General features: G+C 36.0%; 1 protein-coding gene across 4 annotated transcripts in view; it reads left to right on the forward strand.

Moving 5' to 3' along the window:
• Mrtf (Myocardin-related transcription factor) overlaps positions 1-17,128 on the forward strand; it is a 347,118-nt gene that overhangs the window by 190,616 nt on the left and 139,374 nt on the right. The window contains exons 1-2 of one of the 4 annotated variants that reach the window (XM_073984934.1): positions 14,260-14,384; positions 14,514-14,638. The exons of the other annotated variants lie outside the window; for them this stretch is intronic. Coding sequence (XP_073841035.1) covers positions 14,365-14,384; positions 14,514-14,638 — 145 coding nt within the window. The 5' untranslated portion in view covers positions 14,260-14,364. Of the gene's footprint in view, positions 1-14,259; positions 14,385-14,513; positions 14,639-17,128 lie in introns of those variants that run through there. 4 annotated transcript variants of the gene reach the window in all.

Raw genomic sequence — 17,128 nt, forward strand, 5'->3', positions numbered from 1 at the left:
AAAGCGGGAGTGTGAAAAAGTCGAGATGTACAGCAGCCAGAATGAAGTCCGAAAATTCTGCCAAAGAGTGAAACATCAAACAGATGGCTTTGGTACAGGCACATCCTCCTGTAGAGACCAGCAAGGTAATCTGGTAACAGCTAAAGATAGCGAGCTGTTTGAAACCGGAGGCGTCGCGCTGATAAGGTGTATGCATCAGCTAGTTAGCACCATCTGGCAAGAAGAACGCGTACCCGCGATTGGAACCTGAGCATCTCTGTCCCGTCCACAAGAAAGGAGATAAGACTGTATGCTCTACCTACAGGGGCATAGGTCTTCTCCCTATTGCATATAAGATAGTGCCAGGGATATTGTGCGAACGACTAAAGCCTAAGGTCAACGAGATAATTGGGCCAAGTCCACCATTGACCTGATAATTACCCTGCGGCAAATCCTGGAGAAGACCCAAGAGATGCAGATCGACACATATCACCTTTTTCTCGAATATTAAGCAGCATTCGGAGACAGCCTTTCGTGTGACCTATTCAACATTTTGTTGGAAAAGGTAATACGAGATGCAAATGTCAAAAGAAATGGCGCAATTTACACCAATAGTCACATGTTACTTGCTTATGCTGTTGACATAGACATCATGGGACGACAGTAATGGAAGTAACTGATACCTTTAGGAAGGTCGAAGCAGAATCTGCGAAAGTGGGACTGGCGGTAAACTGAGAAAAGACCAAATTGATGGCGTCAACGCGCAAAGCGTCAATAGCGTCATCTAGGGCATTAAAATCGATAAAATATAGAAAATTTTACAAAATTGCTGAAATTCTGGTCAGTATCAGCTAAACTACTAGGAGTTGAACCAAGTAAGCTTTTGCAAAAATCTTCCAAATAAAGTTCTCAGCAATTCTTCAGAACATACTGAAACTCTAAAATGTTAGTTGCATGTTGTTTCAGCGGTATTTTGCTTCAAATCTTTTATAAAACGTATTTCAAACACAGTTCGCACCAACAGTTTATTCTCGCATTTCGGATTTCACCACATTATTGACATATTTATGCATCTTACAACAATGACATGTTCTGAAGAATATTTTTCCAAAAGAAAACATTAAGAAAAAAACAAAGATTTTCCAGATATGGTGCGAAATGTATACAAATTATGGAAAATTTCGATATTTTATAAAATTTGAGGCAATAAATGTAGTTTTTCGTGTTCATTATTCCCCCAAATATTTTATTCTTGCCCTTGTCTACAGAGGTCAGATAAAGACTCACATATGTTTCAGAGATATAGCCCAGAATTTCTTTAAAAAGTCAATATTTAACTATGTTTAGATGGGGTCATAAAATCCATGCTAAATCTGACACAACAAAACCTAACTAGGGGTTTTCTGTCGTTTGGGTCTGTACTTTGAAAAAATCCTCAGCTCAAATTGTTTGCACAAGATTATCTTAAAAATGTTGCACAGTGTAATATGCATTTATTCTAAACTCATAATAAACATAAAAACCAACTTCCTCGGTATCAAAATCAAAGCAAGAGGATATTAGAGAATATTGTCAGAAAATAGCCACCCAGAAGAAAATGGCAACACTACGAGTAAATAAGCAAGGACACCAACCACTGCATTGGGTGACGCATGCATAAAGGGTGACCAAAAATAGTAGGAGTTGGCGGAGGTGGACGAATTTTGGTACAAGTACAGTAGAACTTCGATAATTCGTAATTCAAGGGACCAGCAAAATTTTACGAATTATCGAGGATTACGATTTATCGAGATTACGAATTAACGAGGTTAAAATAAAAAAATACGAATTATCGAGGTTTTTCATTTATTGAAAAAATATATAAAAATTCAAAAAAAAAAAGAAAAAAACTGTTATTCATATAGCTTAAATAAGTATACTTGATTTAAAAACTAAAATAAATGAAATTAAACATGAAAAAAGTCTGTGATATGAGGTTGTTTAAGGCTATTTTCTCGTATTTTATCTACTGAGTTTTCTATATGTACTAAATACTTAAATAATGATTCGTCAACAGCATGATTTGATAAAAAAGAGCGTAGTTTTTGAATTGATGATTTTGCATCTTTATGTGTCACAACTTCTTGTTGATTGTCACCATCATCGTCATCACTTTCTTCATTTTCCCCTGAAACTTGTTCCAAAATATCGTCATCTCCCAGATTTCCAGTAACACCAACGTCATTATCCACATTTACGTATTCTTCAAAGGTAACGGCATTCTCGGAATTAAAAGGAATACGTTGAAACTCGTTATTGATATTTACACTCGGTTCATCGGATAAATTGTAGATCAAATCCTTAACAAAACCGCAAGCTCGGAAGCAATTTTGAATACACGATTTGCTTATGTTCATCCAAGCTTTATAAGCCATAAGCATAGATGTATGCAGTTTAAATACAAATTCTCTTTTCTCATCGATACAATTTACTAGGTTTGTAACCATATCTTTACGGTATAATGTTTTAAAATTTTTAATTATACCCTTATCCAAAGGCTGCAGGACGGAAGTAGTGTTAGGCGGTAAGAACTCTACCTTAATAAAGCTGAGATCGGGGTACCTGTTGTGTGCAGTGCAATTGTCAACGAATAAAATAATCTTTCTGTTTTGACTCTTCATGCTATTGTCCAACATTTGAAGCCATTCGTTAAATATTTTAGTTGTCATCCAAGCTTTCTTATTGTTCCGGTATTCTACTGGGAAAGTTCTTATGTTCTTTAAGCACCTGGGCTTTGCTGACTTTCCAATCAATAAAGGCTTTAGTTTTTCAGTGCCATCCATGTTTGCAGCAAATAGTAAAGTCACTCTTTCTTTACTGTGTTTTCCACCATGACACTTTTCATTCTTGAAGCAAAAAGTGCGATCTGGTAAGCATTTATAAAATAGTCCAGTCTCATCTGCGTTAAAAATGTCCTTGGCATCATAATCTTTTATGAGGTCCTTAAGTTTTTCTTTCCATTCTAAGCAAACATTTTCGTCGACGGCAGCACTTTCTCCACAAATTTTTTTATACGTGATGTTGTTTCGTTTTTTTACGTTATCAAGCCAGCCGTTACTTGCTTTAAAATTGTTCACCTTTAACTTTTTGGCGAAAAATTGGGCCTTTTCCATTAATAATGGACCTGAAACTGGCATATTAGACTCTCGGCATTGTCTAAACCATAAAACTAAAGCCTTTTCTACATCGGGGTATTCAGGTAACTTTTGCCGCTTCGCTATGCTGCTAGGAGAAGATTGCAAAATGAATTCTCTCTTTTTTAAAATTGAAGTAAGCGTTGATGGAGCGATTTCAAATTGTTTAGCCACATCAATTTTTTTTGCTCCATTATCAATTGCTTCAATAATGTTTCGTTTTTGCGACAAAGACAACGTTTTGTTCGTACGTTTGCCATTCTGTGCTTCGCTCTCCTTCTTGTCACACCACCACTAGAGTTGGGCAATATAGTTCCTGGAGCGGATCGATCTTTCTAGTTCCTTTTGCCAAAAGGAACTAGTTCCTTAATATAGTTCCATAGTTTCAAATAGTTCCGAGAGCGATATAGTTCAATGCATCTTTCTCGTTCCATGTTCTTTTTATTTCCTTCATTCCAAATAGTTCCGGGACCGTTATAGTTCAATGCATCTTTCTCGTTCCTCGTTCTTTTTATTTCCTTAATTCCAAATAGTTCCGAGAATGAAGTAGTTTAACGCATCTTTCTCTTTCTTTTTGTTTTCATTTTTTGGTGGATGAATTGACACAAAAATAAATAAATTGCAGCAATGTAACAAGGATGTAATTTACATTTATTTAACAATGTGTGGAATGATGAAGGAACCAAACGTGAAAGATCGAAGAAAGAAAATGAATTATATAAATGAAAGGAATTATGTGCACGGCTGGAACTATATGAACTAAAGGAACTATATAAATGAAAGAGCCGGATATAGTTCCAATAGTTCCTTGTCCGGAATAGTTCCTTGGAACTAGTTCGTTCCGGAACTACACAACTCTAACCACCACTGAGTTAGCGAACAAACTGACAATGAAAACACACAACATCATCAAAAACAAAAAAAAAAAAAAAACAAAAACTAACGGTAAAAACCGTTGACATCGCTTAGTGATTGTGTAATTTCGCAAGAATTATTGATGCTATGCATTTGGTGCGTAAACATTTGTAATAAAAACATGTTAACAATAAAATTATAAAATTTTTTTATGAAATTAGAAAATATTTTGAGATAAAAAAAATTTCGAATTATCGAGGGAACCAAAATGCTTGTAATTTTTACGAAATATCGCGATTTTTTCAGGGGACCGGCTGTTTGTTACGAATTATCGAAGATTACGAATTATCGAGGTACGAATTATCGAAGTTCTACTGTACTTACAGTTGGCTGACAATGTCGAGGGCAAAAAATTGGAAAGGTCGGTTAACGTTTTAGTATAGCTCCCCATATAACGGTACCTCCCGATTTTCGATATTTTAAAGATTTTACCTAAGTTTCTCGACCAAATTGGGTAAATTGTTTGCATTGAGGGTTCCCAGTGGACACAAAAATGTTCTGATAAAAATTATGAACATAGTACCGCGTTTTGATATAAAGTTATTAATTTTAGTAAAATCAGGACAAAAATATTTATTTACAACCATTATCGGATTTGCACCTTTACATTGACAAAACTACTTGGCATATCAATAGCATAATTTAAATTCATTGATATTGAAATATTTTTTTTAATAAACCATCAATAAATTTGTATTTCTATCAATTCCCATCAATAAATTTGTATTCCGAAATACTTGGTTTTTACCATTTTTGACCACAGTCGGACACTGTGTGACGTAGGGATGCAAAATACCAAGCAACTGCCCTTACCGATAACCGATATGGCCCATCTTCGAACTTAAACTAAGTTTGGAAAAAATATTACGATACCCAAAATTTGGTTCGAGTCCGTTGATCCGTTCGAGAGTTATCGTGCGCACCAGCCTGCCAGACAGACAGGCAGAAATTTTTCGTATCAAAGTGTATATACCCTTTCTAGCCTAAAGGCTGAGGGTATAAAAATCCACGTTGAAAAATATTCTTTAAAAAATCTATGTTGAAAAATTCTTTAAAACCTCCAAATTAAAAATTACACGTTTAAATAAATTTTTAAAAAAATCCACTTTAAAAAAATCTTAAAAAAAATAAATATTGAAAAACAAAAACAAAAGTCTTTAAAAATGACGTCGAAATATATTTTTTTTTTTTAAATCCACGTTGAAATATTTTTTTTTAAAAATCCACGTTGAAAAATATTCTTTAAAAAATCCACGCAATCCAGCCAGCCAGACAGACAGGAAGATGGACAGACGTTACCAAGTCGGCTCCAAATTGTCTGAAACTAATTTAAATACAACAGAAAACCTTTTGAGGTATTCTATGAAACATAGAAGACTTCTTGGAGTTTTGTATAGACGATAGGGGGCCGCTTGACGTCTTCTATAGAAAAAGAAGACCTTTTGAAGTCATCTATATACACCAGTATACCCCTTGAAGTCTTCCATAGACAAACAAAAACCTATTGAGGTCTTTAAAAGATCTCAACAGAAGACCTATTTGGTTTTTTATGGACCACACAAGATATATTAGGGTTTTTATAGAAGAAAGAAGACATATTGAGGTCTTCTATAGAGAACTTAAGATCTGTTGAGGCTCTCTATGGATTACAAAAGATCTCTTGAAGTCTTATATAGACAACAAAATACTTCCTGAAGTCTTTCATATATAGACAAAAAACCTCTTAACGTCCTTCTAAAGACAACAGAAGACCTCTTGAGGTATTCCATGGACCACACAAGGCCAATAGACGACAGAAGTCCTCTTGAGGTCGTCTGTAGACAACAGAAGATCTGTTGAGGTTTCCTATGGATTACAAAAGATCTCTTGAGGGCTTCTAGAGACAACAGAAGACCTGTGGAGGTCTTCTATATACACCAGTATACCTCTTGAAGTAATCTATGAACCACAAACGATCTCTCGAAGTCTTCTATAGATAACAGAAGAACGGTTAAAGTGTTCTATAGACTACAAAATACTTGTTTATGTAGACAACAAAAGACCTCTTAATGTCTTCTACAGACAAACAAAACTATCTTGAGGTATTGAAAAGACAGCAGAAGACCTTTTGGGGTATTTCATGGACCACACAAGGCCTCTTGAGGTTTTCGTATATAACAAAAGACCTGTTGAGGCTTTCTATGGATTACAAAAGAACTCTTGAGGTCTTATACAGACAACAGAATATCGTTGCTTTAGTTTAGAAATGCAATTTTAAGCTGTGAATATTTCTGATAATCTGCATTCCGAATAAACACAAAAAACAAATACATATTTAGTTGGTTAAAAAAAAAAAAACATTAAAATTAATATTCTTTGTCATAATCTGCCTTGCCACAATTTTGTTGTTGTTTGCCACATGCATTTTGAATAGCAAACATGACGATTTCGTGCATATCGCCGACGACACGCAATGCACAGGATCAATAAACTTTCAAGGTTTGACAGAATACTTACGAGCATGAAGAAAACAAATATTAACCACTGGTGGCGTATGCCACAAGAAGGCAAAATGTAAAAAATAAAATTAAATTGTAAATTTATTAAAAAATCGTGTGGACCATTTGTAATGGTACACACTTGTACACATGGATATCGAGCTGCCCAATTACTGTGCGAAAATCTGTTAAACCTTTTAGGAGGTTGTATATAATGAACACATGTGAGGCTATATCAAATTAAATATATATTTTTTTAATTGAAAGGGACTATCTTTGATTCCCACGAGGAAAAATTATTCTGACATGCATTTTATGTAATTTAGTCTTATGTATTAGATTCAATCAAAAAACTAATTTTTTGGCTTTTTTTTTTTTTGGAGATATGTCTTCGGGCATTTATGGTGGCGATATGTGCATACATATTTTTGCATATGTACAGTTCCGGCAAAACTAATAGATCCCTGACGATAGCTGGATGCTCCAGTACTATAAGTTTCTACAGTTTCTATTCCCAAACTTATCTCACCAACCTACTACTCTTCCTATTTTTTTGTACCTGCCATACCTTGTAAATTATTGTGCCATGAACACATACATACATATACTCGTACTTATATACACCAGATATATTTAGGCCACTGTCTCTTTAGCTTTTCCCGATACAATATTTAATAAAATTTCAGTTGTTTCGCTCAATTGCACTTAGCAATTTTTTTTTTGTTATTTCATATATGTTGTAATCAGTTTGTGAAGGGCTTTCTTTATTTCTTTATTGCTTTTTCATATTTGAAGTAAAACAAAAAAATAGGTCAAACGGATGAATGCGTAAACGACATATTAAAAGAAAATGTGATATATATTTTTTGTCAATATTTGTTGCACAAAATTAAATTTCTGGTTATGTTGGAGGGAAACACAATAAAATTATATCCAAAAATAAAAAAATGTATTCATATTTCCTTCTTGTTGAACAATTTATTATGGGTGTTAAAATGAAAATCCCTCCTCATTTTGCAAACATAAATATTTTCTTATTGTTGTTGCTGCTGCTGTGTTTTTGCCTCTCATTATAATGAGATATACTCTAATGATGCTCATCATAATTTCATTATATTTGCCTTATTTCGATTATATTTATGAAATGTTTGGTTACGGTGCATTCTTGTCTATTGCCCAATTGAAAGAACATGAATCATAATCTAATAATCGTTCTACAAGAGGATTTAAAGACATTTGTACATATCGTACATATCAGAGATCTGTATAAGATTCAAATCGTTTGCGTTCGTTTAGTGTTTTTGCAAGACAATAACGGAGTGCCTTAACCAAATTTAAATGGAAGGTCCTTCACCTTCGAAGTTTTTGCAGATTCTGAAACTACAATGCTCGTAGATGAGAAATATCAAGAAAAAAAAAAAAAAACAAAAAAATATCGCCGGAGGGATTTTCAAATAAATCGCGATTTAAGTTCACATTTTAGGGGTTCTTTAGGTTTTCACAATTTTGATTGGGAACCGCGAGTCCTATGTAAATGGACCTAAAGAAAATGTTGTAGCTGTGAAAATTCTCCACAAGATTGAACTTTATGATATTTTCGTAGGTTTTACTGTTTTTGAGATATAGAAGTTCAAATTGGGACAATACACTGACTGTATCGCTTCCTTATAAAACAACATCATGTCAGATAAGAAAAATAAAAAGAACAGCAAAAACCGCCGGAGGGATTTTTAAATAAACCGCGATCAAAATTTAAAATTTTAGGGTTTTTTAGGTTTTCACGATTTTGCATGGAAAACGCAAGTCGTATCGAAATGAGTCTAAAGAAAATGTTGTAGCTGTGAAAATTCTCTACAAGACTGACTTTTAGGTTTTTTCGTAGGTTTTACCATTTTTGAGATATAGAGGTTCAGTTCAAATCTTTAGGTTGTACCATTTTAAAGATATATAAGTTTAATTTGGGAAATTTCAGTAATGACATTCTTTATAAGGAGGCGATACAGTAAATGCATTGTCTCAATTTGGAAATCTATATCTCAAAAACGGTACAACCTACGAAAATATCATAAAGGTCGATCTTGTGGAGAATTTTGAGAGCTACAACATTTTCTTTAGTTTCGTTTTGATAGGACTAGCGGTTTCCAAGCAAAATTGCAAAAACCTAAAAACCCCTAAAAATGTGAACTGAAATCGCGATTTATTTGAAAATCCCTCCGGCGATTTTTTTGTTTCTTGATGTTTCTCATCTATGAGCATTGTAGTTTCAGAAACTGCAAAAACTTTCCAGGTGTAAGCACCTTTCATTTAAAATTAGTTAAGGCGCACCGTGCAATGTTAAGGAAATATTCTCAAATGCCTTAGTACCACGACGGATTGCAGTAAATTTATTACCTGTTTGTATCTGTAATTTAACATTTGGGGTCTCCAGTGGTCACAAAACATCTCCACCAAAAACCTTTAACATAGATCCATGTTCTGGTATAGCCTCCATATATGGGTACCTCCTGATTTTCGGTATTTTAAGGATTTTAGCTATCTTTTTTTTGAGAGAAGTACCTGACGTTTGAGACTCCCAGTTGTCACATAACTACTATACCAACATTTTTTAACATAGGTTCACGTTTCGGTATAGCCCCCATATAGCGATACCTCCCGATTTTCGGTATTTTGAGTATTTTAGCAAATTTTTTTGAAGGAACTACCTGTAATTTGATGTCAAAAACATCTCCACCAAAAATTGTCATCATGATTCCATGTTTTGGCATAGAGCCCCTATAACGGTACCTTCCTGATTTTCGTACTTTGAGGGTTTTAGCTAAATTTTTGATGGAACTACCTGCAACTTATCATTTGAGGTTCTTAGTGGCCCCAAAATGTCTCCACCAAAATTTTTTAACGTAGGTCCATATTTCGGTATAGTCCCATATAACGGTACCTCCCGATTTTAGGTATTTTGAGTTAGAACCTGTTTGAAAAAGGTGTATAGACAGCAGAAGACTTCTTGAAGTCTTCAGTAGATAGCAGAAGATCTTTTGAGGTCTTATATAGACCTCTTGAGGTCTTATATAGACAACAGAAGACCTTTTGAGGTCTTCTAAAGACAAAAGAAGACCTATTGATGTCTTCTATAGACAGAAAAAGACTTCTTAAAGTCTTTTATATACAACAGAAGACTTCTTAAAGTCTTCTATAGACAACAGAAGATCTCTTGATGACTTCTATGGGCAACATAAGATCTCTTGAGGACTTCTATAGACAACAGAAGATATTTTAAGGTCTTTTATAGACTTCTTGAGGTTTTTTGTAGACAACTGAAGACCTCTTGAGGTCTTCTATAGAGAAAAAAAGACCTCTGGAGGTCTTCTATAGACCAAAGAAGACCTCTTGAGGTCTTCTACAGACAAAGAAAGACCTCTTGAGGTCTTCTATAGACAAAAGAAGATCTCTTGAGGTCTTCTATAGCCAAAATAAGACCTCTTGAGGTCTTCTATAGCCAAAATAAGACCTCTTGAGGTCTCCTATAGGAAAAAGAAGACCTCTTGAGGTCTTCTATAGACAAAATAAGACCTCTTGAGGTCTTCTATAGACAACAGAAGATATTTTAAGGTCTTTTATAGACCTCTTGAGGTTTTTTGTAGACAACAGAATACCTCTTGAGGTCTTCCATAGACAAAATAAGACCTCGTGAGATCTTGTATAGACAAAAGAAGACCTCTTGAGGTCTCCTATAGGAAAAAGAAGACCTCTTGAGGTCTTCTATAGACAAAAAAAGAAATCTTGAGGTCTTCTATAGACAACAGAAGATATTTTAAGGTCTTTTATAGACCTCTTGAGGTCTTCTATAGACAACAGAAGATATTTTAAGGTCTTTTATAAACCTCTTGAGGTTTTTTGTAGACAACAGAAGATATTTTAAGGTCTTTTATAGACCTCTTGAGGTCTTCTATAGACAACAGAAGATATTTTAAGGTCTTTTATAAACCTCTTGAGGTTTTTTGTAGACAACAGAAGACCTCTAAGGTATTCCATAGACAAAATAAGACCTCTTGAGATCTTGTATAGACAAAAGAAGACCTCTTGAATTCTTCTATAGACAAAAGAAGACCTCTTGAGGTCTTCTATAGACAAAAGAAGACCTCTTGAGGTCTGCTATAGGCAAAAGAAGAACTCTTGAGGTCTTCTATAGACAACAGAAGATATTTTAAGGTCTTTTATAGACCTCTTGAGGTCTTCTATATACTACTGGAGACCTCTTAAGGTCTTTTATAGACAACAGAAGGTCACTTGGGAACTTCTACGCTCAACATAGAATCTCTTGAAGATTTCTACGGACTAAAGAAGACATTTTGAGTTCTCCGTTAGACAACAAAAGACATCTTGAGGTCTTCTATATTCAGCGGAAGACCTATTGATCCCTTACATAGACAAGAGAATACCGTTTGATGTTCTCTATGGATAACAGAAGACCTCCCGAGGTCTTTTATAGACCATAGACAACAGAAGACCGCTTGAGATATTCTATTTTCTATAGAAGACTTCAGGAGGTATTCGATTGTCTATAGAAGATTTCAAGATTTTTGTGCTCTATAGATTATTTCAAGAAGTGTTTTGTTATATATAGAAGAGCTCTGTTGTCTGTAGAAGACCCCAAGAGTTCTTTGGTAGTCCATAGAAGACCTCAAGAGTTTTTCTGTTGTCCATAGAAGACCTCAGGCGGTCTTCTCTTGCCTATGGAAGACCTTAATAGGTCTTATGCTGGTTATAGAAGAATTCAAGAGGTCTGTTGTTGTCTAAAGGAGAAGGGAAAAGGTCTTAAGTTGTCTATAGAAGGCCTTAAGAGGTCTTCCGGTGTTCAAGAGGTCTTCTATTGTCTATAGAACCTTCAAGAGGTTTTCAGTTGTCTATAGAAGACCTCAAGAGCTCTTTGGTTGTCTATAGAAGACCTCAAGAGGTCTTCTGTTGTCTTTAGAAGACATCAAGAGGTCTTCTGTTGTCTTTAGAAGACATCAAGAGGTCTTATGTTGTCTATAGAAGACCTTAAGAGGTCTTTTATTGTCTATAGAAGACTTCAAGATGTCTTCTGCTTTCTAGAGAAGACATCAAGATGTCTTCTGCTTTCTACAGAAGACCTCAAGATGTCTTCTGCTGTCTAAAGAACACATCAAAGGTCTTCTGTTCTCTATATAAGACCTCAAAAGATCTTCTGCTGTCTATAGGACAAGAGCTCTTTGGTTGTCTAAAGAAGACCTCAAGAGGTCTTCTGTTGTCTATAGAAGACCTCAAGAGGTCTTCTGTTGTCTATAGAAGACCTCAGAAGGTCTTCTGTTGTCTATAGAAGACCTCAAGAGGTCTTCTGTTGTCTATAGAAGACCTCAAGATGTCTTCTGCTTTTTACAGGAGACCTCTAGATGTCTTCTGCTTTCTACAGAAGACCTCAAAAGATCTTCCGCTGTCTATAGGACAAGAGCTCTTTGGTTGTCTAAAGAAGACCTCAAGAGGTCTTCTGTTGTGTATAGAAGACCTCAATATGTCTTCTGCTTTCTACAGAAGACCTCAAGATGTCTTCTGCTTTTTACAGGAGACCTCAAGATGTCCTCTGTTTTCTACAGAAGACCTCAAGATGTCTTCTGCTTTTTACAGGAGACCTCACGATGTCTTCTGCTTTCTACAGAAGACCTCAAAAGATCTTCTGCTGTCTATAGGACAAGAGCTCTTTGGTTGTCGAAAGAAGGCCTCAAGAGGTCTTCTGTTGTCTATAGAAGACCTCAAGAGGTCTTTTGTTGTCTATAGAAGACTTCAAGATGTCTTCTGCTTTCCAAAGAAGACCTCAAGATGTCTTCTGTTGTCTATAGAAGACCTCATTATGTCTTCTGTTGTCTATAGAAGACCTCATTATGTCTTCTGTTGTCTATAGAAGACCTCAAGAGGTCTTCTGTTGTCTATAGAAGACCTCAAGAGGTCTTCTGTTGTCAATAGAAGACCACAAGAGGTCTTCTGTTGTCTATAGAAGACCTCAAGATGTCTTCTGCTTTCTACAGAAGACCTCAAGATGCCTTCTGCTTTTTACAGAAGACCTCAAGATGTCTTCTGCTTTCTACAGAAGACTTCAAGAGGTCTTCGCCTGTCTATAGAACACACCAAAAGGGTTTCTGCTCTCTATATAAGACCTCAAAGATCTTCTGTTGTCTATAGGACTTCTATTATCGGTAGATGACTTCAAGAAGTCTTCTACAGACAACAGAAAATCTATTAAAGGCTACTATAGACAATGAAATACCTCTTAAAGTATTCTATAGACAATAGAGAACCTGAAGAGGTCTTCTTTGGTCTACGGTTAATAAAACACCTGAGGAGGCCTTCTTTTGTTCATAGAAGACGACAGGCGGTATTCTCTTGTCTATATAATATCTCAATATGTATTCTACTGGTTATAGAAGACCTCAAGCGGTATGTTGCTATATAATGGAGAACGCAAAATGTCTGCTGTAGAAGACTTCGAAAGGTTTTGTGTTGTCTATGTAAGACCTTAAGAAGCCTTCTGTTGTTTACCTTAAAAGGTTTTCATTTGTCAATAGAAGACCTCATGAGGTCTTCTGTCCCCTATAGAAGACCTCAAGAGGTGTTCTGTCCCCTATAGAAGACATCGAGAGATCTATTGCTGTCTAAAGAAGAACAAAACAAGAGAACTTCTATATCTCAATAACGGTAAAAACTACGAAGATATCTTAAAAGTCAATTTTGTAGAGAATTTTCATAGCTACACCATTTTCCTTAGTTCCATTTCGATAGGACTTGCGTCTTCCAAGCAAAATCGGGAAAACCTAAAAACCCTTAAAAATGTCAACATGAATCGCGATTTATTTAAAAAGCTCTCCGGCGATTTTTTTGTTTTCTGTTTTTTCTCATCTATGAACATTATAGTTTTAGAATCCGCAAAAACTTCCTATTTAAATTTGGTTCAAGAGCACCCTGCTAAACTTAGTGTCATTTAGAACCTCTTTGTAGGCTTGTAGTCAAAGAAAATTTTCGACATAAAATGTCGTTATAAGTCGATTTTTGTAACCTTCTTGCCGCCACTGTGCCAATAAATTAGAATTGGACAACACTCTTTGATGTGTGACACGTCTGCCCTTGGTCCTTCCGGGATGCTGGTGGTCCTATATTGTAAATGGCTGTACAAATGCGAACTTATCATAAATATGTACAAAAAATAAAAAATAGATATAAATAAAACAATAACAACTTTCTTCGATGCAAATGAAAAATTATTAATAGATTTCTATGATTAAACAAAAAACAACCAAGCAAAAAAAAAAAAAGAAAAAACCAAAACAAAACAAAATTGAATATTTTCATTTTGAATGCCACTGTTGACGACACTACTCCTTCCGCAGCAGACAGCAACAGAAGAAAATGACAAATTTCAAATTTTCACACACACACATATTCGCACACAAAGACATTGAAGAGATGGCTGACTGAATGGTTCGTTGGTTGGTTAGTTGCTGCCAAGAAATTCTAAAGTCTAACGACGGAAAAATGTGATTAGTTTTTTTATTTTCCACCTCGCCCAATCCTCTTGTATTTTAATCCGGCTAATCTTAAAAGATGGCATCTTTCGTTTAAACATTCCCAATAGTCTTTTGGGTTTTATGGATTTGAGGAAATGGCAAATAGGTTAAAATTGGAACAGCAACAGTTGACTGTTGCTTTTCATCTCCTCCACACATACCTGAAAACGAAAATGAAAAATACATAGAGGGCGGAAAACATGAAATCAATCGCTTTGTAAATAATCGAGTGAATGGTTGTTTGTTTGAATGGTTTGCTCGTTGGAAAGGTGTATTGAATGGACACAACATTTCAAACTAAATGCATCTTTCTGCGTTCCATTTTCCACTCTTCCACTTATCTTTGTTTTGTATGTCAAAGCATTTTGATGACGACGTTGATGTTTGTGTCATTTTAGATTTATTGTAGACTACAAAAATAACCATCTAAATGGGAACAGACAACGACAACAAATCATCATCCTCAGCAGCAGCAGCAGCCTCCAAGCAACCCCAAAGTTTATGTGGAAAAATTGGAACAAGGGTATTTTTCAAATACAACTGAACACGATTTCAGCCAAACGCCAGCATCAGTGACAGAATCTAAATCTCACGTACGCTTTTAACTTCTTAACCAAAATACAATACAAACAACAAAGAACAGCAATAACAACAAAAACAACAAAATAATCAGTAAAAAAATTAATAACAAATAAATACAATCACTTATGTTGACTTAGCACTGTGGTTTGAAATGAAAAAAAATTGCATGTATTTATGTATGTATGTCAATAATGTAAATAACGAGGTCTTCTATAGAGAGGAGACATAAGACCTCTCCAGCAGATGACCTCTTGAGGTCATCTCTACACAAGAGAAGATGTTGTCTTAAAATTCGCTATATACAGCACAATACCTCTTCAGGTTTTCCGGTTTTCTATAGACAGCAGAAAAGCTCGTAAGGTCTTCTATAGACAACGGCAGGGGACCTGTTGAAAATATATTGAGGTCTTCTACGGGCCACAAAATACCTTTCGAGGCTCTCCTAAGGTCTTCTATAGACAATTGGGATCATTTATGGGTCACAATAGGTCTTTAGTTCTTGTTTTTTTGCACAACAGAAGGCATCATGAGGTATTCTATGGTATTATCTATGGACAAGGCATCAGAACACCTCTAGATAACATAGGATCTTTACAGGTCTTCTATAGACGACAGAAGACTTCTTTGATAACACAATATCTTTTGAAGTCTTCTATAAGGTCTTTGAAGACATGAGGTCTTTAATATATAGCTTAAGGTCTTCTACAAACAATAGAACCCTTCTTGAGGTCTTCTATAAACAGTAGAACCCCTCTTGAGGTCTTCTATAAACAATAGAAGACCTCTTGAGGTCTTCTATAAGCAGTTGAAGACCTCTTGAGGTCTTCTATAAGCAGTTGAAGACCTCTTGAGGTCTTCTAGGGACAGTGGAAGACCCATTGGTGTCTTCTGTAGACAGTAGAACACCTCTTGAGGTCTGCTACGGACATAAGAATACCTCTTGAGTTCTTTTATAAACAGTGGAAGAACACTTGAGGTCTTCTATAAACAGTAAAATACCTCGTGAGGTCTTCTATAAACCGTAGAAGACCTCTTTAGGTCTTCTATGGACATGGAAGACCCCTTAGAGTCTTCTGTAGACAGGAGAACACCTCTTGAGGTCTACGATGGATATCAGAAGATCTCTTGAGGTCTTCTATAAGCAGTAGAAGACTTCTTGGAGTCTTCTGTAGACAGTCGAACACCTCTTGAGGTCTGCCATGGACAGCAGAAGACCTCCTTATACCTTCAATAAACAGTAGAAGACCTCTTGAGGTCTCCTATAAACAGTGGAAGACCTCCTGAGGTCTTCTTTGGATGGTAGAAGACCTTTTGAGGTCTTCTATGGACATCAGAAGACATCCTGAGGTCTTCTTTAAACAGTAGAAGACCTCTTGCGGTCTTCTATAAACAGTGGAAGACCTCCTGAGGTCTTCTGTAGACAGTAGAACACCTCTTGAGGTCTACCATGGACAGCAGAAGACCTCTTGAGGTCTTCTATAAACAGCAGAAGACCTCTTGAGGTCTTCTTTAAACAGTGGAAGACCTCTTGAGGTCTACTAGGGACATCAGAAGACCTCTTGAGGTCTTCTATAAACAGTAGAAGACCTCTTGGAGTTTACTGTAGACATTAGAACACCTCTTGAGGTCTACCATGGACAGCAGAAGACCTCTTGAGGTCTTCTATAAACAGTAGAAGACCTCTTGGAGTTTACTGTAGACATTAGAACACCTCTTGAGGTCTACCATGGACAGCAGAACACCTCTTGAGGTCTTCTATAAACAGTAGAAGACCTCTTGAGGTCTCCTATAAACAGTGGAAGACCTCCTGAGGTCTACTTTGGATAGTAGAAGACCTCTGGAGGTCTTCTATGGACATCAGAAGACATCTTGAGGTCTTCTATAAACAGTAGAAGACCTCTTGAGGTCTTCTATAAACAGTGGAAGACCTCTTGAGGTCTACTAGGGACATCAGAAGACCTCTTGAGGTCTACTAGGGACATCAGAAGACCTCTTGGAGGACATTAGAACACCTCTTGAGGTCTACCATAGACAGCGGAAGACCTCTTTAGGTCTTCTATAAACAGTGGAGGACCCTTTGGAGTCTTCTGTAGACAGTAGAACACCTCTTGAGGTCTACCATGGACAGCAGAAGACCTCTTTAGGTCTTCTATAAACAGTAGAAGACGTCTTGAGATGTTCTATAAACAGTGGAAGACCTTTTGAGGTCTTCTATGGACAGTGGAAGACCCCTTGGAGTCTTCTGTAGACAGTAGAACACCTCTTGGGGTCTACCATGGACAGAAGAAGACCTCTTGAGGTCTTCTTTGGACAGTAGAAGAAATCTTGAGGTCTACTATGGACATCAGAAGACATCTTGAGGTCTACCATGGACAGCGAAAGACCTCTTTAGGTCTTCTATAACCAGTAGAAGACATCTTGAGGTCTTCTA

This window comes from Musca autumnalis, unplaced genomic scaffold (assembly GCF_047663935.1).
Source record: "Musca autumnalis isolate F117 unplaced genomic scaffold, ASM4766393v1 scaffold_4, whole genome shotgun sequence".
NCBI lineage: Eukaryota > Metazoa > Arthropoda > Insecta > Diptera > Muscidae > Musca > Musca autumnalis.